General features: G+C 51.3%; 2 protein-coding genes and 1 long non-coding RNA gene across 11 annotated transcripts in view; 1 reads left to right on the top strand and 2 right to left on the bottom strand.

Annotated features, from left to right (window-relative positions):
• Positions 1-904: 904 nt before the first annotated feature.
• UBA52 (ubiquitin A-52 residue ribosomal protein fusion product 1) overlaps positions 905-18,526 on the bottom strand; it is a 26,309-nt gene continuing 8,687 nt past the window's right edge. For 2 of the 9 annotated variants that reach the window (XM_040444966.1, XM_040444967.1), the window contains exons 3-7: positions 5,029-5,033; positions 3,095-3,197; positions 2,737-2,823; positions 1,198-1,300; positions 905-1,101 (exon numbers count right to left, since the gene is read on the bottom strand). In XM_040444966.1, the coding sequence (XP_040300900.1) occupies positions 1,008-1,101; positions 1,198-1,300; positions 2,737-2,823; positions 3,095-3,197 (387 nt within the window). In that variant the 5' untranslated portion in view covers positions 5,029-5,033 and the 3' untranslated portion in view covers positions 905-1,007. Of the gene's footprint in view, positions 1,102-1,197; positions 1,301-2,736; positions 2,824-3,094; positions 3,209-4,179; positions 4,390-5,028; positions 5,048-6,176; positions 6,184-8,939; positions 8,948-12,442; positions 12,452-18,526 lie in introns of those variants that run through there. The other 7 variants (XM_040444969.1, XM_040444968.1, XM_040444965.1 and 4 more) reach the window with 6 other exon arrangements.
• LOC121011027 (uncharacterized) lies at positions 4,433-5,228 on the top strand. The gene is made up of 2 exons (XR_005781465.1): positions 4,433-4,561; positions 5,044-5,228. It is a non-coding gene; the product is annotated as an uncharacterized LOC121011027 (long non-coding RNA).
• Positions 6,173-10,220, bottom strand: KXD1 (KxDL motif containing 1). The gene is made up of 4 exons (XM_040444962.1): positions 10,099-10,220; positions 8,979-9,131; positions 7,347-7,393; positions 6,173-6,402 (listed from the first exon to the last, which is right to left on the bottom strand). Exons 1-4 carry the CDS (start codon positions 10,197-10,199, stop codon positions 6,173-6,175), a joined length of 531 nt encoding a protein of 176 aa, XP_040300896.1. The 5' UTR covers positions 10,200-10,220.

The raw sequence follows: 18,526 nt of genomic DNA, 5'->3' as shown, positions 1-18,526 counted from the left end.
GAAAGGAGCTAGCTGAAGGGAGCCTGTGCAAAGGCCGAGTCTGGGGTAGGGGTGAGGCCAGCAGGGCTTCGTTTTAAGTGCACGGGAGGCATTGGAGCTTTCTGCTGGGGATACACTACCTTGTTTGAGCTTTGGGAAGCTTCTTTCTCCAGGGATAAGTAGATGTTGGTAGCCTAGCCTAGGAAGCAGGGGCCAGCAGTTAACAGGGTTGAAACCCATGAAACAAGAGACATTAGCCTTTAGCTGGTACTCAGATCTGAGTCACTGTCCAGGCCTGGGTTGTCACCTGACACAAAGCCCCAGTCATCTCAAGACAAATAAAAGCATGGCCATGCCGGGGCCAGTCCAGGGCACTCCGAAGCTCACCTGATTCTCAGGAGCATCAGCACAAGTTTTATAAACACCAAGGCCTGCCCCTCCAAGACTGAGGTTAGAGGGCTTAGGTGGGCCCAGGTGCTCCTCATATTTAGCCAACGAACATGTTTTACACTAGGTGCAGTTTTTGTCTACCCACCCACACCTGGACACCTCCAGGGCACAGGCATGAAGTCATCCGAGTGTCTGAGTAGGGCCCAGGCAGTGACATGGCTGACCTGCAGTCTGGCAAGAGCCTGGGCTTGGGGGGGTTGGGGGAGTCTTCATTAAGGATGACAAAATGCAGACAGGCAGGTTCATGAGGGTATGTGGCAGAGGGCCGAGACTGAAACCTGTGTGCACTGTGGCTGTGAAAAACCGTTAGATGTGAAGGGCAGGGACCACGGCACATTTTATAGCTGAGACAATCAAAACCCAAAGGACACGGGACTCTCGAGGGCTGTGCAGAATCAAGTGATGGGAGTCCCTCCGGGAGATGCCCACAGCTCAGCCAGCTCCTCCTTGGACACACCAGCCATGCAGACACCAGTTACTGCTCCAGTCAATGAAAGGGAAACTTTATTGAGGCCCCAGGGCCTTGGGGCTTGGGCAGGAGGCCATCCTGCAGGCAAAGAAGAGCCGGTGGGGGGGCCTTATTTGACCTTCTTCTTGGGGCGCAGGTTGTTGGTGTGGCCACACTTCTTCTTGCGGCAGTTGACTGCACGGGGGTGCAGGCGAGCATAACACCTGCAGAAAGAGGAGAGAGACTGGTGAGGACACACCCCAACCCAAGCCCTCCCCACCGGGGCTAGCCACCCCCTGCCACCATCTGAGAGTACTCACTTGCGGCAGATCATCTTGTCGCAGTTGTACTTCTGGGCCAGCTGGCGGAGGGAAGGCTCAATGATGCCACCCCGCAGGCGAAGCACCAAGTGCAGGGTGGACTCTAGGAGAGGAAGGTCAAAGAGAGACAGTGACCAAGCCTGGCCCCAGCACCTCAGGTGCAGGGTAGGGCCCTCCAGAACTTCCTCAAATGAGAATCCCTTGGGTACTCTATACGTAGATGGACATACTGGCCCAGACCACCCCACACAACCTCCATCTCACTTCCCACCAGCCCAGGCTTTGGGCAGGCTGAGACTAATATATGCTAACCATAACGTGCATTGGGTTTCTCAACAGACAAGGTAATTTCTGAGGGATGTAAAGATGATCTTTCGTTTTTCTGAGAAATTAAATCTGGTTGCTACAGAAAGTGACAAGGATCCCTTTACGATAGTGACAAAATTTCTCTTATCACATTTTTATACATATTTTTAAAGATTTTATTTTTTGGGGGGGGGGGCGCCTGGGTGGCTCAGTCGGTTAAGCGTCCAACTTTGGCCCAGGTCATGATCTCACAGTTCATGGGTTCAAGCCCCGCATTGGTCTCTGTGCTGACAGCTCGGAGCCTGAAGCCTGCTTCTGATTCTGTGTCTCCCTCTCTCTCTGCCCCTCCCCTGCTCACGCTCTGTCTCTCAAAAATAAAAAATAATAAAATAAAATAAAAGATTTTATTTTTGGGGTGCCTGGGTGGCTCAGTTAAGCAACCGACTTTGACTCAGGTCATGATCTCACAGTTCATGAGTTCAAACCCCATGTTGGGCTCTGTGTGGACAGCTCAGTGCCTGGAACCTGCTTCAGATTCTATGTCTCCCTCTCTGCCCTTTGCCTGCTCACACAGTCTCTCTCTCCAATATAAACGTTAAAAAAAAAAATGTTATCTTTAATCTCAACACCCAATGTGGGGTTTGAACTCACAACCCAAAGATCAAGAGTTGTGTGCTCTACTGACTGAGCCAGACTGGTGTCCCTCTTAACACATTTTTAAAGAAAACAGTCTTTTAAAGAAAAAAAGGTGAACAAGAACAAGAGAAACCACTGCCACACTTGGAAACATAAGTGGCGACCAGGAGATGCTTCCCCCAGTGAAAACATTATTTTATAAAAGACTCCTCGGGGCGCCTGGGTGGCGCAGTCGGTTAAGCGTCCGACTTCAACCAGGTCACGATCTCGCGGTCCGTGAGTTCGAACCCCGCGTCAGGCTCGGGGCCGATGGCTCAGAGTCTGGAGCCTGTTTCCGATTCTGTGTCTCCCTCTCTCTCTGCCCCTCCCCCATTCATGCTCTGTCTCTCTCTGTCCCAAAAATAAATAAATGTTGAGAAAATAAATAAATAAATAAATAAATATAAATAAATAAATAAGACTCCTCTAGCCCCATCTGATCACCTCCCCCACCCTCCCCAATGCTGCCAATGAGATCATCAAAGCCTCATCCTTGCAAAGCCTCTTCCTTGGCTCTAGGCCTCACGGGCCTCTGTCCAGCCACTCAACTCCCAGTACCTTTCTGGATATTGTAGTCTGACAGAGTGCGGCCGTCTTCCAGCTGTTTGCCCGCGAAAATCAGACGCTGCTGGTCAGGAGGGATGCCTGGGAAGAGGAAAGCTCAGACTAAGACTCTGGCAAGCACATTGCTGGCAGCTTCCCTTCTCCCCGCAGGGGTGTTCTGGCATAGCCTCCAACCTATCAAAGGGGAAACTGAGGTAGAGAGAACAAGCTGTCCTCTTAAGATCACACAAGGGAAGCACTGGCCAAGGCTGAGGTCTATACAAACCCAGCACCCATCCTGCACATGACAGTGTCTCCTCTGGGCTGAGAGGGATTGCTGCTGAACAGAACCTCTGGACTCCGCTCAACTCACCCTCCTTGTCTTGGATTTTGGCTTTGACATTCTCAATGGTGTCACTGGGCTCAACCTCGAGGGTGATGGTCTTGCCCGTTAGGGTCTTCACAAAGATCTGCATCTCTGCGACTGCTGGAGGGTGGGGAAGAGTAGGGTGAAGAGGTTAAGAACTGAAGGTCTGAGCAGCTTGAGCTCAGGGGCTGGCCAGCCCTGTGCCAGTATCAACCACAAGTACAGGCCCATCCCAGCGCCTGTTTCCTTCCACCTCTCTGAGGCTACAGCCCAAATACCCTATAATCAAGGATTGTGCTTTCCGCACCTTACCCCGGACCCCTGTGGCAAAGTGTGCTTCATGGGAGCAAAGATAGTGGTTATCCTCCTTGGGCCCAGCAAATGAAATTTTGGCAACTTTGAAGACGGAGTGAGAAGTACGTAGCCGGGGCACCATTTGGTCAGGCACATTTTCTTCGAGGGTGGCCGGGAGGTCCCATCCTCCCTCCCTTCCCTACCCCTCTGTAAGCCGCATTTGCTCCACAAGCAGCCCTTCCTGCAACCCGAATGGGAATCCCGTTTTGGCAGCCGCTCCTCCCACACATTTTCCTCGGTGGCAGTTCTCTCCAACTCCAAGCTCAGACATCCGACACCCTGGCTTCCCTCTAAGTTATACCCAAACTCGCCCACATTTCTTGCCTTTGCGCCAACCCATAAAGAGTGCCTGCCAAGCACGTGTCAGGTACTTGTTTACACATATTTCATCTCCCCCCCCCCGCAAAAAAAAAAACCTTATAAGGTGGATGCTACCACCCTCTCCTGAGAAGGCAAGTAGTGAATCACCCTGTGGGAGGGGAAAAGGACTTAATATTTTCAAAAGATTTGGCGCATTGTAGGACACCAAAAAAAAAAAAAAAAAAAAAAATGCGCTTAGTACCCCCTCCCCCTTGCCCAGAAAGTTCATCCGCGTCCCCAGGCCTCCTGGGATAGCTTGGGCCGGAGGGGCGCATAGGCTCCTCTCCCAAAGACCCGTTCGCCACCCGGGGCCCAGTCCCGGCTGGGAACCTCGGCTCCACGCGCCCAACTTAGCCGACCGGGCCGCCCTGCCGAACCTGGCCCGCGTGGACGGGTTCCGGGCTGTCCCTTCCGCCACCGGGACGCCCGCGGCCTCCCACAGCCTCCCGCCCGACCCCGGTCTGGAGCGAACCCGCAACGCCGCTGCCACCAAACCGCTCGGGAACCTCGTTGAAGAGAAAGAGGGCGACGGACCGGAAACCGCCGATTTGCCGCCGAGAGCGCCTGCGCACCGAGCACGCTGCGCACTTACGTCACAATCCGCGCCGCGCATCGTACCCCACCCCCGGCCCCGCCCCGCCGCCGTATTGGGTGCTGGCTAACGAAGCCGCAGCCCCCTTGGGCGAGTGTCACCAACCCGCTGCCGGGTGCATTCCCCTGTCCTCCAGGGCACGTGAGGGGACGGCCTCACCTTTCCAGGTTGTCTCTCAGTTGGCTAAAAACTGCACGTAACGGTCACTCGGGGAATGCTTGTTGACAAGAGTAGAGGAGACAATTTGTGCTAAAGCGAAGGAATTAAGCAGAGGGTCAACGGGTCCGGGACTCAGGGCTCAGGACGGGAAGGTGGTAGGCGGCACAGGGGTGGGACGTGCCGAAACCCTCGGGATCCACCTGTCACCAAGGAGTTAGATATTTGAAAACTTTCTAGCCGCTGTGCCTGGAGGCATTTCAAGGCGGCGCCTATCAGAGCCGTGAGGGAAGGTGAAGCTGATGCACTCACTCAAAATGGGGTGTGACCCAGGGTCAGTTTGGGGCCAAAGAGGACTTCTGTTAGGACCAAGGAGTCGTGGATGGCTAAACAGTGCCAGGAACGGGAAGGGTGAGGACTGAGAAGTTACGTGTAGGTTTGGCAGGGTTCCTCTTTATTTCCTTGAACACTTAACAGCGCCCCCTATTAACAGGCAAAAGCACACACTCTTGGATCTAGGAAGATGTCTTTAATAACGTAATTTTTAAGTGCTTAAAAGAACTCTACAGGGAACTCTACACAGTGTCTCATGGGGAAAGGGACCCGGCCTGCCTCCCTGAGGAGTCCATCCTGAGACCGATCTGGAGAAGTTACTCAGAGAAAAGGGAACCGGCACGTGAGTACATAGGTAGTGATAGGAACTTGGGTTATTACGGTTGCTACCACTGGAGACTGCCACCAAGAGCAGCCACGTCTCTACCTCAGTGGTGCCTGGCCGTCCACATACCCCTCCTGTCTCACGTCCTGCACTTATCCCCCTTATGGCATCCTGGGCCCAAGGATGGAAGGAAGCCACCGCTAAGTACACCCTTCCCTTTTTAGTAACAGAGTCTTTTTATTGATAACTTCCCAACAGCATCTGTAAACATCGGGTACAAAAATATTCCGTTTAACTCTGTTTTCCAAGGTGGCTCAGCTTGCTCCATGGAGGTCCTGGGAGAGGCCTGCTGGGCCCTGAGGGTTCGCACCTCTGGCCAGAGAAACACAGACCTCATCAGGCTTGCAGCTGAATGGCCCGCCTCCATCTTGAGCCTTCTACAACTGTCTCAGAAGCCTCCTTGACATACCAACTGGAGATAGCATTCAATACTTTTGTTGGAGGAAAGGGCAGGGAGACCAGAATTAGTAGGTACAGGGACGGGTTGGGGTGAACTGAGACATGACAGTGCTGATCCACTTTGAGGTGGTCTTGACCAGGGCATCGGGGCAGGGGCCTTCTGGCTCTGGTCTCTGGGAGCCTTTAAATGTTTAGAGCAGACCTCAAGCCTGGCTCTGGAAAAGCTCCCTTATGCCCAGCCCATAACTCCAGCTGAGCTGGTCATCCCCTGGCCTTGGCAGAGGGGTCTGCAGAAGACAGATGTTCTCAGTGAGGAGGAATTGGGAATGATAGACCCCCCCAGGAACTCCACACCCCTGGAGGGAGTCTTGTCCCCCAGGAGCCCTGGGTGACAAAACAGGGTGGCAAAGCTGTTGATCTCCAGGCAGGGTTACCTACTGCCACCTCAGACACCTGGGGAGAGCTGCCACTTCCCTGAGACCCCTCGGGGCGCCAGGGAGTAGGGTTACTCCCCCGCTGTCTCCTCATCGTCCGTCTGGCTGCGGCCATTGATGGCAGGAGAGCTGGACCGGACATGGGAAAGGTCCTCGAAGCCAGGACTGAGGGAGGGTGAGACAGTGTCAGGGCTGGTGTCACATGAGCCCGTGCTCTGTTCTGAGGTGGCAATGGTGGTCGTGGTGCTGGGTGGTATGGGATCTTCATCCTCGTCCTCCAGGAGGGATGCTTCTGGGATGTCTGGGGGAAGGAGGCCAGGAGTTGGCTTAGTCACCGTGGCGGGCACCGTGATGAGGGACTCACTGGGCCTATGACCCCTAACAGCTCCCCTGCCACCCCGTGGGGCCTAACTTGGCCCATTTTACAGAGGAGGAAACTGAGGCCCAGGCAGAGGAGAGGTTTCCCTTCAGGGTGTAAGGACCCAGGTTCTCAGGAGTCAGGCCAACACAGGCCTGAGCCTAGCTCTGCCCTCCTGTGTTGCCAGGGCCAAGCCTCTCACTACCCTTGCCTCAGCATTCTGCTCTATAAACAAAGCAGGCCTGATGATAGCATTGCCTTGTTTGGTTTTTGTTGTTTTTGAAGTAAGCACTACATTCAACAGGGGGCTTGAATTCAAACCCCAAGATCAAGAGCCGCATGCTCTACTGACTAAGGCAATCAGGTACCCTGACAGCACTGCCTTTGTGCCTATGGTTGTTAGCAGCCCTGAGGTAGGGAGATGTTGGCCCGTTTGGCAGAGGGGGTAAACTGAGAGTCAGCATAGGGGGTGCTGCACTTCCTTTGAGAAGTCACTGCTCCTTAGGGCTACAGTTTCCCCCTGTATGAAATGGGATACTCACAGCCCCCACTCTCATGGGTGGTTGCAGGTAAGAGCCTAGCTCATAGAGCTACACTACATCCACTTGGGCAAGGACTGTCATCGTTCTTATCCACATTCCCCTGTGTAACCTCCCCCAGGGAGGGGATCCTAGTCCCAGCACCTGCTCTACAGATTGCCAAGACCAGCCAAGCACCCATGCCCCTGCCCCCTGCTCCAAGTCTCTCTAGATCTACAGCCCACCAGGACCTGGGCTCAGTGTCGGCCCCTGAGGTGACCTTCCAGAAGCCAGACCTGGGGTGAGGGTGCTGGCATCCGTGGGTGCAGAGGCCAGACGTGGGGCACAGGAGCCCTGGGTGACACTTACGGCTGAAGGCCTCCGGGTGCTGCCTGGCCAGCTTCCCTTTCAGCGTCCTGCAGGGGAAGGGAAGGCATACAGGGCTGAACCTGCCAAGCAGACAGGCTGGGCCTGGTGCACGCCAGGAACCCTTGCTGCAGTTCCAGGTGGGTGGGGGATGGGAACTCCCCCCAACCCTTTACTGCTGGTCACTCTGCTCCTGGGCTGGAAGGAGGCCCATGTGCTCAGCCCTGCGGACCTCCCAGCCCTAGGATAGATGGCAGCTGCTCAGCTGTCAAGAGCTTGTGCGTGTCCTCCGTGCTGGGTCTGGCTAGGCCCTCTATCTGCAATGCCTTTCTTAGGTCTAATCCTTCCCTGCCCAGATAACCCTCCAGGAGGCTTCCTCACCCCTTCCTCAGCTGTCGCTCCTCTGGGTGACTTGTCCCATCCTGTCCCCCACCACTAGGATGACAGTGTCTGTGTGGGGGCCAGGAGTGATTATGCACACCCCAGACACTGAGTACTTGCATACATTGAACTGACGTTCACAGAGAAACGCCTCCTTCATTTTTAATCAGCTGTTTTTCCTTTCCTCCTAAAGTAATGAAGTCACCGGGGCGCCTGGGTGGCTCAGTCGGTTGAGAGCCCAGCTTCGGCTCAGGTCATGATCTCACGGTTCGTGGGTTCGAGCCCCGCATGGGGCTCTGTGCTGACAGCTCAGAGCCTGGAGCCTGCTTCGGATTCTGTGCCTCCCTCTCTCTCTCTGCCCCTCCCCCGCTCATGCTCTGTCTGTCAAAAATAAATAAGCATTAAAAAAAAAAAAAAAAGTAATGAAGTCACCTTTACAAAGAATAACAAAGGGGTCTTCGGGGGGTGGAGTCTCATCCTTGACTGTGGTGACCCAGTCCCCACCAGAAGCACCACCGTTGCTGGGTCCCCACCCACGAGGCAACTGGGCAGACACAACTATCCCCTTCCTGGTGATACAGATATGCACAAAAGATGCCAACGCTTGGGGTTCCTGCTCACCCCCAAAACCACGCCTGGGCAACCAGCCTGATGAGACACCTCAGAAAATATGTGTTTTTATACGGGATTTAATTGGCCTGTCTCATGATCTTCTGTTCCTGAGCCTGCCAGTGGGTGGGGCTGCCCCCAGGACAGAGTAAGTGGTGCTGTCAGCTGGAAATACAGCTGCAGCTCTGGCTAGTTCCAGGCCCAGGCATGTGGCCACAGTGATGCAGGCTCTGGGTGCTGCGCTGAGCATTCTACGTGCTTAGGGACCTGAACGTCATTCTTCTCTGTCCTCACAGAAAACAGCTCAGAGAAGACCCACCAAAACTGGCAATCTCAGATGCCTTTTGAGAGAAGACCTGGGCCGGGGGCTGGAGGACCAGAGACTTGCCTTTCACTGTCTGCACCTGCCTGCCTTTTGCATCCTGCATCTGGTACTACGTTGCAGTCATTGAAAGATAAATAAAATCTAAATCCAGAAACTTCAAGATTTTTTATCCCAAACTTCAGATCTTCTCAGACGCTAAGTGAGCGATGAAGCCTCAAAGAACAAATTAGCAGGATCTCTGTTTTGCAGACTGGATGATCCTCGTTGAAGAAGGGAGAAACCTGAGGGGGAGGCAGAAGCTGGAGAGGCTGGGGACCCACCTGATCCTGCGGAAGATGCTGTCCAGGTCCCGCTTCATCTCCACCAGGGTCCTTGTGTGGTGCAGGAAGCGCTCGCTCATTTGCTGCAGGCGGGCGCTTGACAGGTTGTTGAAATTCAACAGCATCTCATTGGTCTTCTCAAAGCGGTCCAGCCTGGCAGCAAAGAGAAGGCACCAGCCCTGCAAACCATGCCCTACAAACTGATCGTGCTAGGCCCTTTCCTGCTTCATGACCTTTGCATGTGTTGTTTCCTTGCCATGTAGAACTCTACCTGCTGTTTGAGCCATCTAGCGAACTCCTACTCAACCTTCAAAACCCTACCCAAGTACATCCTTCTCATGTATACACCCTCTCTCAAGCAGACTCTGACTCCCCTGAGTCCCTAGATCCAGGTTATTCCCCTGGCCCAGCCCTGACACCACGGGGCCATGGTGTGTGTCTGGTTTTGTCTCCCCTCATTCTGGGAGTTCACCAGGCCAGGCCTAAATCTGACCCAGACAAACCCAGTACCCCTGTCACAGGTGGAGAGAAATGGAAGGGTATCAGGTCGCTGCTGTGTCATAAATGGAAGGAAGAGCCTTTGGCTTAAATACACAAAAATAAAGCCACAGGAGGCTGTGCTTCCATCCCAAGATTGTGTAAGCCTCTCTTCCCCACAGAGCAGGCTGGAATCGGTCACAGTGGTCACAGTGCCAAGCCCTTAAGGAGGGCAAAGGTGTTGACAGCCCCTCCGAAAGACCACAGGTCCTCTGCAGAGACAGCCTGGGCTGTGAGAGACTAGATTCCCAACAGGAGATTAGCTCACTGGCTTCCTTAAATCCCCTCCCGCAGCCCCTTCCTATTCCCCCAACAGCCCACCCCGGGCCTTGGGATAGGAGCTGCTACAGCCCCTGCCAAGCCATCCACAGCTGCGAAACCATCCCAAAGCCCTGCTTCCTGTGCCAAGGCCTCGCCTCCAGGCCAGGAAGGAATTTACTTTGGAGCCAGCCGGCAGATTTGCTCATTTCCTTCATTTTATCACCAGTGTGGGCCCAGGGTAAGGGCAGACAGGGAAAGAATGCTGGCCAGCGAGTGGATTCCTTCCCACGCCTGGGGCCCACAGCCCTTGGCTACCACTCACATGTTCTTCTGAGCCAGGATGATAGCATTGACGTCGTCTGTATTCACCATGCTTAGGATGCGGCTGCAGAAGACCCTCGAGGCCGAGTCCGGAGGGTCCATCTCTTCCTCCTCCTCCGCTGCCTAAAACAGGCAAGGTGAAGGAGTCTTCAGTCTGCACTAGGCAGTGGGGTTGCTGGGACAGAAAGGAGGGGCTGGGAACGCGGGCCATGAGTTGGTCATGCCACCTGAGCCTCAGCTTTGTCATCCTGAGAATCCAGGGGTGTTGGGAGGACATATTTGTAAATTGCACCCAAGCACATCAGAATCCCATCACCCACCGACCTCTATGGCCCCCACTCTCCATGTGCCCAAGGCCACGGCCACCTTCCACCTGCATAGATTTGCCAGCCTCTTCCTACATCCCCCCAACTTTGCTCATCCCACCATAGGGCTTTTGCACCTGCCGTCCTCACATACACGACTGCCCCCTCAAATCATCACCACCTCCAGTATCTTTTCTCCTGTGATGACTGCCCCTCCTCTCGACTCTGATCACTTTTATAAGCACTTCGCCTTATTTTATTCATCGACTCATCTCTTCCTGAAATTATCTTAGTAATCATTTGACTTTTTTGTCCGTTGCTACCAAAGCAACGTCAGCTTCAAGAGAGCAAAGGCCTCCAGAGCCCAGCCCAGAAACCGGTTCACAGCAAGGGGTCACCAGAACTTAGCTTGGTGGAGGCAACCAGAGGCTTTCAAACTCCGCTCTGACTCTAGGGTTTTATTAGCAAATTAAAGCCAAGAATTTCAGCCAAGCTACGGGCCCCAGCAACCCAGATGGCTGTGTGGCTAGGTAGATGACCATCATGGCAGGTGGGGGGCCTCCTGGACCCTGCCAGGGCAGGAAGGGCCACAGGTTCAGCACTCACCCTCAGGGGCGGGGGTGTCAGGTAAAACCCAGAATCTTGACACAGCTTGGCTCTGGGGTCCACGTATTTAACTGCTGACAGAAAGGCCCATTTGCAATTGGTTGAGATTCACATGCAGAATCACAAAGGGCTTTCAGAGCCCTTAATCCACTCTCCTCTTTATTGAGCACTTACTGTATGCTAACCAATGCACTAACTTTATACACCGGGAACTGTTACCCTTACTTACATATTAGGAAAATGGAGACTCAGAAACTGAGAAACTGGACCATTGTCACATACTCAGTAAACCCGAGTCACAACTCAAATGCCCAGTCTGCAGGACCCACGAGCGTGAATCTGAACGGGTGTTCAGTATCCACCTCTGCCAGGACAGCGCCTTCTTACAGTAACTGACTACTACCAGACTTCTGAATTTTTCCAGGAAAAAAAAAAAAAAAAACACTCAGAAATGTGGACTTTCATGTGTGTGTAAAATCACCTCATTTACAAATGTTAACAGCTAATACTTTTCTTCCCTCAAACACCATGGAGGCCAAGACTTATCTATTTGCAGCCCCTACATGCCTTCTGGAAATAAGCTGCCACACCTGGTGAAATCCGCCCCCTCCCACACCAGATAATCACTAGGTTTATTGAATTCCTACTATGTGCCAGGTACCAACACCCACAGTATCCACTAACCACGTTTCCAAAGAAGCATAATCATGTATAATGAGGACACTTGGGCCCAAAGGGCAGAGTCGTGTGGCAGGAAGCCCACAGCTAGTGCTTGGCAGGGCACAAGATTTGGACCTGTGTAAAATGGTTCTGCTTCAAGGGGCTCTTTCCAGTCTCTGGCTCCCAGATGTGAGGGCTGATTCAAGGCACGCTCCCCTGCCTCAGGAAAACTTCCCTAACAGCTAGTCTGGCCCACAAACAGAGTAGAAATGACCTAGCACGGGCTCTGGTCTCTGCTCCAAATATTACTTATGAGGGAAATACGCAGAAAAGGAGGCTGTGTGACCTTGGGAGGGTCACCGCACCTCCCTGAGTTTTCTCATCCAGACAATGGGAGTAATAAAGAATCAGAATCTCACAGCGCTGTCTGTGATAGTGATAACGAGCTGGGTTCGGAGCAGGCTGCTTCTCCATGGGGAGTATGAAGTCCTAGGGCGGGGCCAGGGAATCAGCATTGTAGCCAGGGGCTCCCTGGTCCTTCCAAGAACAGGAGCCAACACTTGTACAGCACTTCATTTTATCCCCAGTCATCCCTATGAAGCAAACACTATCATCTCCAAGGGCAACTAAGGCTCACAGGGGTTGGCTCAGTTACCCAAGGTCACACGGCAAGGTGGAGGAGCCACGATTCCACCCAGTATTTAACAGAATTTAATTTGGCGGCCCAAGCTTAGCAAAACCCGCGAGAGAGGCGGGACTCGCCTATCCCCTCACGCCCCGCCCCTGCAAAGCGGGGAAACTGAGGCCCAAAGACTGCAACGCCCGGTTCCGGGTGACACTGCAGACTGAACACAAGCAGCCCCGGCTCCGGCGCCCTGGCTCCGGAATCGGCCCATGGCGCCGCCGGCTCACACATTGCGCGGACGGGGAAACTGAGGCCTGTAGGCAGGGGGAGTGCCCAGATGTGGCCAGCGGCGCGCCCCACCCCGCAACAGCCCGGGGGCCGCGCCCGACCCGGCCCGGCTCCCCAGCGGCCCCGGCATTCCCAGCCCCACCCCGAACTCGGCCCCGGCGTCGGTGGCAGCAGCACCTGCACATCTGGCGGCCTTGCTCGCGCTTCCGGGATGGCGCCCGTGCCGCCACGACGTCACCACGCAACACGCGTGCAACCGCGCGTATAGGCGACGTGCCCGGAGCCGATATGCGTGCTAGGAGTCGCGGCAGGAAGGGGTGGGGCTTAGGCGCTGCTACAGTTAGCAAGTGCGTCACAACGAATAGCCAATCAAGCCGTCCCTCTGACGCCTGCGTAGTTTCCAAGGCCCGAGATGCCCAGCAGCCGGAAGGGGTTGGGGGTGTCTAAAAGGCGTCCTACTTTGTAGGTGTTGAGATTGAAGTTGAGCGGCAGGGACTCCCTCAAAGTCATGCGATGCTCAGGTGGCCTGTAGTTGACCCAGACCCAGGAATCCTGCTTCCTAGGTGGGAAATCAGATTCATTCAGTTCAAAAATCCCTGCTCTGCTTTTGGTGACCTTTTTCTGGTCCAGGATCCCACATTATGTTTAAGTGTATCTCCTTAGTCTCCACTCTGGGACAGTTCCTCAGTCTTTCCTAATCATTTATGACCTTAGTATTTTTGAAGAGTGCTGATTTTCTAGACTACTCATCAATATGGGTTTGTCCAATATTTCCTCATAATTAGACTGAAGTTTCTCACTTTGGGCAGGATTCCCGCAGAAGCGATGTTATAGCCGTCTCGATGCGTCGTGTCTGGCGTCACAGGATATTGATGTGTCTCACTACTGGTGATGTTGACTTTGCTTACTTGCTTAAGCAATGTCTGTCAGTTTCTCAACTGTTAAGTTACCATTTTTCTTTTTGCAATAAGTATCTTACGGGGAGATACATAGCGCAAATACCCTAACGCTGTTTTTTTTTTTTTTTAATATACTTTCACCCACTAGTTTTTGCACCCATCCATGGCTCTTGCCAGCAACAATTACTATGGTTATTTTCTACTTACTAGTTTAATTATTATTTGGAATTCTATTGTAAACAAGAGCTGTCCATTCTTCACTAGTTATGCACTTATTCAAGTATTTATATATTTATTATTGGGGGGGGGGGCGGCGCCTGGGTGGCTCAGTTGGTTAGGCATCTGACTCTCGACTTCAGCTCGGGTCATGATCTTGCAGCTGGTGAGTTCAATCCCTGCATAGGGCTCTGCCTTGACAGTGCACAGCCTGCTTGGGATTCTCTCTCTCCTCTCTCTGCCTCTCTTTCTCTCTCAAGGTAAATAACTAAACTTTAAAAAAAAAAAAAAAAGATTTTAGGGGCGCCTGGGTTGCTCACTAGGTTGTGTCCGACTTCAGCTCAGGTTATGATCTCAGGGCTCATGAGTTCGAGCCTAGCATCAGGCTATGTGCTGACAGCTCAGAGCCTGGAGCCTGCTTCAAATTCTGTGTCTTCCTCTCTCTCTGCCCCTCCCCCTGCTCAGGCTCTCTCTAAAATGAATAAATGTTTAAAAAAATTTTTTTAAAGATTTTATTTTTAAGTAATCTCCACACCCAACACAGGGCTTGAACTTACAACCCCAAGCTCAAGAGTCACATGCTCCACCAACTGAGCCAACCAGGCACCCCCATTTATTCATGTATTTATATCACCATGAACTCATGACTATTTATTCTATTCTGTGGGTTACAATTAATTTCTTTTTTCTTTCTTTTTTTTTTAAGTAGGCACACACCCAATGTGGGACTTGAACTCATGACCCTGAAATCAAGAGTCACATGCTCCACTGACTGAGCCAGCCAGGTGCCCCTATAATTAATTTCTATTATTTACTTTGCTGCTGCTTTGTAACTTCTATGTTCTTTTAATGTCTCCCATCTTTCTCTGAGCACTTCCTTACTTTAGTACAAGATGTTCCATGCCATTTCTCTAGGGATCCTGTTTCCTTTTCTTGCAGAATGGTATTGAGAAACCAAGATCTGGGTGCTAGGTGTGTGCTCACTGCTATTGGAGTATCATTGCTCAAAGACCCCCTCAGCAATAAGAGTTAGGAGATATATATGCTAACCAATGCATTTACATTTATATTTCCTTCTATATCTGTCTCCTTTTTAATATACTGAAAACCATGAATTCACTCACACTGGTACAAAGATGCACTTTAAGTGAGATAATTCAAGTTAAATGCATGAACAAAACAGGGCAAATAGTACTGGCTCAATAAACGTTAGCAATTAATTATCGCTAATTACTGAAGTCTTATGTGTATTGTTACACATTATAGATCTAATTTTTCTAGGTCTCAGTTTGTTAACTGTGAGTGATCATAGCATCTGCCTCTTAAGGTTGTTGAAATCTTGGAAGATACATACATGCCTTTGGGTACATAAAAGACTCTTTCAGAGTCCTGAATTTGGACATATCTGAGTTCTAATTCCAGCTCTGTCACATCCTAGCTGAGTGGACTTGGGCAAATGGCTTAACCTTGTAAAATCATACAGATTACTTCCTTACAATAAGGCTGGGCCCACTGTAAGCCCTCAGTAAACTGACGGCAAACTTTTTACTCCCACATTCTGCTGCCTTCATTCCCTGAAAAGTTAATGAGGATCAGGATTCTTATATATTTAGTTCAGCAGTTTTAAAAATTGTTCAGTAAACCCTCTAGGCACTTCCTCTGGGTGTGGCCCATATTCTAGAGATCCAGAGAGTATTCAATCCCTGCCTAGCCCTGGAGGATGAAAGGAGACAGTATCTGACACAGACAATGCCAATACCAAGGAGAATAATGCAGGACTATAGAGAGGAGAGACTTAAACTTGGAGGAACCTGAGGAGTGCGGTATGAGGACTCATTCGGGGGCAAGGAAGCAGGTACATCTGGATGGGGTTTTGAGATAAGATTAGGAGTTTTCTAGGTGTTGACAATCGTTCAGGGCTGAGAGAATCACAGAGTGTAGATTTGATTTCTGTAAGAACTGTGGAGTTCTGTGAGCCAGGCAGCAACCAGTACTAAGAGAAGAGCCTGGGTTGGGGATGCTGAGAACCATGGCTCTGTCTGCAGGCTGCAGCAGAAAAGGCCCAGGCTGGAGAAACCAACCTTTTTAATGGGTGCCTTGGGCTCTGTTGGAAGCCAGGAAACCTTTATGAGGGTGCTGGCAGGGGTAGAAGCTACAAGTCAAGGCTAAAAGGGACTTGGTTGGCCCCAAATGTTCGGTGCACAGTGGATCAGAGACAAGAAAATATTTAACCCCTGTGTGTGTCCGAGGGAGAGGGTGAAAAGTGATGAGAACAGTCAGTCCAGTGATGGGGACATTGTTGAGGGGACGCCACAGTCTAGGGACTGGAAGCGTCTCTCTGCCACTTTTTTAGTTTTATTTCCTACTTCGTGCTTATCACAGCTGCAATTAGATACTTACTTGCATCATTGTGCAATATCCAGCTCCGGAGGTGGAATAGAAACTCAACAGGGGAAGAGACCTGGCCTATATTGTTTTTCATCCCTGTGACCTTGAACAAGGTAATTACTGTCTCTGTGCCTCAGTTTCCCCATCTGTAAGACGAAGATAGTCTTACCAAAAAAACATGCATCCAATCCTAAGAAAGGCCATAAAGCAAAGAGAAAAGGAGCACAGAGCAGGTGGGTCAGAGAGAAAACACACAGGAAGTCAAATTTAAGTCCAAAAAGGTCTATAATTACATTGAATGTAAATAGGCCAAATGCCCCAGTTAAAAGACAAAGACAGGCAGACTAGATCAAAAAGCAAAACCCAATTCTGTGCTGCTTATAAGAGACACATGTACAACATAAGGATACAGAAAGGTGAAAGGTAAAGGTTAGAAAAGGATGGAGCATTTAAAAACTGCGGGGCGCCTGGGTGGCGCAGTCGGTTGAGCGTCCGACTTCAGCCAGGTCACGATCTCGCGGTCCGTGAGTTCGAGCCCCGCGTCGGGCTCTGGGCTGATGGCTCAGAGCCTGGAGCCTGTTTCCCATTCTGTGTCTCCCTCTCTCTCTGCCCCTCCCCCGTTCATGCTCTGTCTCTCTCTGTCCCAAAAATAAATAAACGTTGAAAAAAAAAATTAAAAAAAAAAAAAAACTGAGCCAATGGATTGCCTGGGTGGCTCAGTTGGTTAAGTGTCTGACTTCAGGCTCAGGTCATGATCTCAGGGTTCGTGGGTTCGAGCCCTGCATTGGGCTCTGTGTCTCCCCCTCTCTCTCTGCCCCTCCCCTGCTTGTGCTCTGTCTCTCTCTCAAAAATAAATAAACATTTACAAAAATTTTAATGAGCCAATAAAAAAAAAAGAGGGGCTCTGGGTGGCTCAATCAGTTAAGCATCTGACTCTTGATCTCTGCTCAGGTCACAATCTCACAGTTCTTGAGATCAAGCCCTGCATCGGTCTCTGTGCTGACAGCATGGAGACTGTTTGGGTTCCTCTCTCTCTCTCTCTCTCTCTCTCTCTCTCTCTTCCTCTCTCTCTGTCCCTACCCTCCCACTTCTCTCTCTCTCTCAAAATAAATAAATAACCTTAAAAAAAAAAAAAAAGAGCTGGAGGCACCCAGGTGCCTTAGTCAGTTAAGAGTCTGACTACTGATGTCAGCTTAGGTCTTGATCTCAGGGTCATGAGTTCAAGCCTCGCATTGAGCTCCACGCTGGGTGTGAAGCCTACTTTAAACAAACAAACAAAAATTAAAAGTGAACCAAAAGAGAACAAGCGTGCCATCTTAATATCAGACAAAGCCCACTCTAAGGCAAGAAGCATTGAGATAAAGAGGGGCACATCATAACAATAAAAAGTCCAGTTCACCAGGAAACTGACATTGCAACATGATGCAGTACATGACACTGGCCTCCAAATATCAGGGTATGTATTTGTCTCATAAGGCTGATGTGAGGATTAAATACATGTAAAGTGTTTGCCTTCACCTGTGCTGTCAGCCATTATTATTGTTATTGTATCAGTCGCTGTTCTCAGTTTATATTTAACTTAGCTGTTTATTCATTAGTCTCATTGTGTGTTTTTTTTTTATAACGTTTATTTATTTTTGAGACAGGGAGAGACAGAGCATGAACGGGGGAGGGTCAGAGAGAGAGGGAGACACAGAATCCGAAACAGGCTCCAGGCTCTGAGCTGTCAGCACAGAGCCCGACGCGGGACTCGAACTCATGGACCGCGAGATCATGACCTGAGCCGAAGTCGGATGCCTAACTGACTGAGCCACCCAGGCGCCCCTGTGTTTTTTAAAATTTGAGACAGAGTGTGTGCTCACAGGAGAGGGGCAGAGAGAGAGAGAGGGAGAGAGAGAATCCCTAGCAGGCTCCACACTGTTAGCGCAGAGCCTGATGTGGGGCTCGATGTCATGAACCGTGAGATTATGACCTGAGTGGAAATCAAGAGTTGGTTGATTAACTCACTGAGCCACCCAGGCACCCCTCGTTGTTTATTTATTTATTAAAAAAAATTTTTTTTTAATGTTTATTTTTAAGAGAGAGGGGCGCCTGGGTGGCGCAGTCGGTTAAGCGTCCGACTTCAGCCAGGTCACAATCTCGCGGTCCGGGAGTTCGAGCCCCGCGTCAGGCTCTGGGCTGATGGCTCAGAGCCTGGAGCCTGTTTCTGATTCTGTGTCTCCCTCTCTCTCTGCCCCTCCCCCGTTCATGCTCTGTCTCTCTCTGTCCCAAAAATAAATAAACGTTGAAAAAAAAAATTAAAAAAAAAAAAAAGAGAGAAACAGAAACAGAGTGTGAGCGGGGGAGGGGCAGAGAGGGAGACACAGAATCCAAAGCAGGCTACAGGCTCTGAGCCGTCAACACAGAGCCGGAGGCAGGGCTGGAACTTGTGAACTTCAGAGA

Source organism: Herpailurus yagouaroundi, unplaced genomic scaffold, assembly GCF_014898765.1.
Source record: "Herpailurus yagouaroundi ecotype Mexico unplaced genomic scaffold, PumYag 193, whole genome shotgun sequence".
NCBI lineage: Eukaryota > Metazoa > Chordata > Mammalia > Carnivora > Felidae > Herpailurus > Herpailurus yagouaroundi.
Note: the sequence above shows the minus strand (reverse complement) of the source record. Positions and strands in the feature narration are given on the sequence as shown.

Excerpts from the sequence above, each read along its gene's own strand:
- KXD1 (XM_040444962.1), bottom strand. The coding sequence starts at position 10,199 with ATGGACCCTCCGGACTCGGCCTCGAGGGTCTTCTGCAGCCGCATCCTA. Across the intron at positions 7,394-8,978 it reads AGCATCTTCCGCAGGATCAG|GACGCTGAAAGGGAAGCTGG; the intron begins GTGGGTCCCCAG and ends CTTCCCCTGCAG. Across the intron at positions 6,403-7,346 it reads GCACCCGGAGGCCTTCAGCC|ACATCCCAGAAGCATCCCTC; the intron begins GTAAGTGTCACC and ends TCCTTCCCCCAG.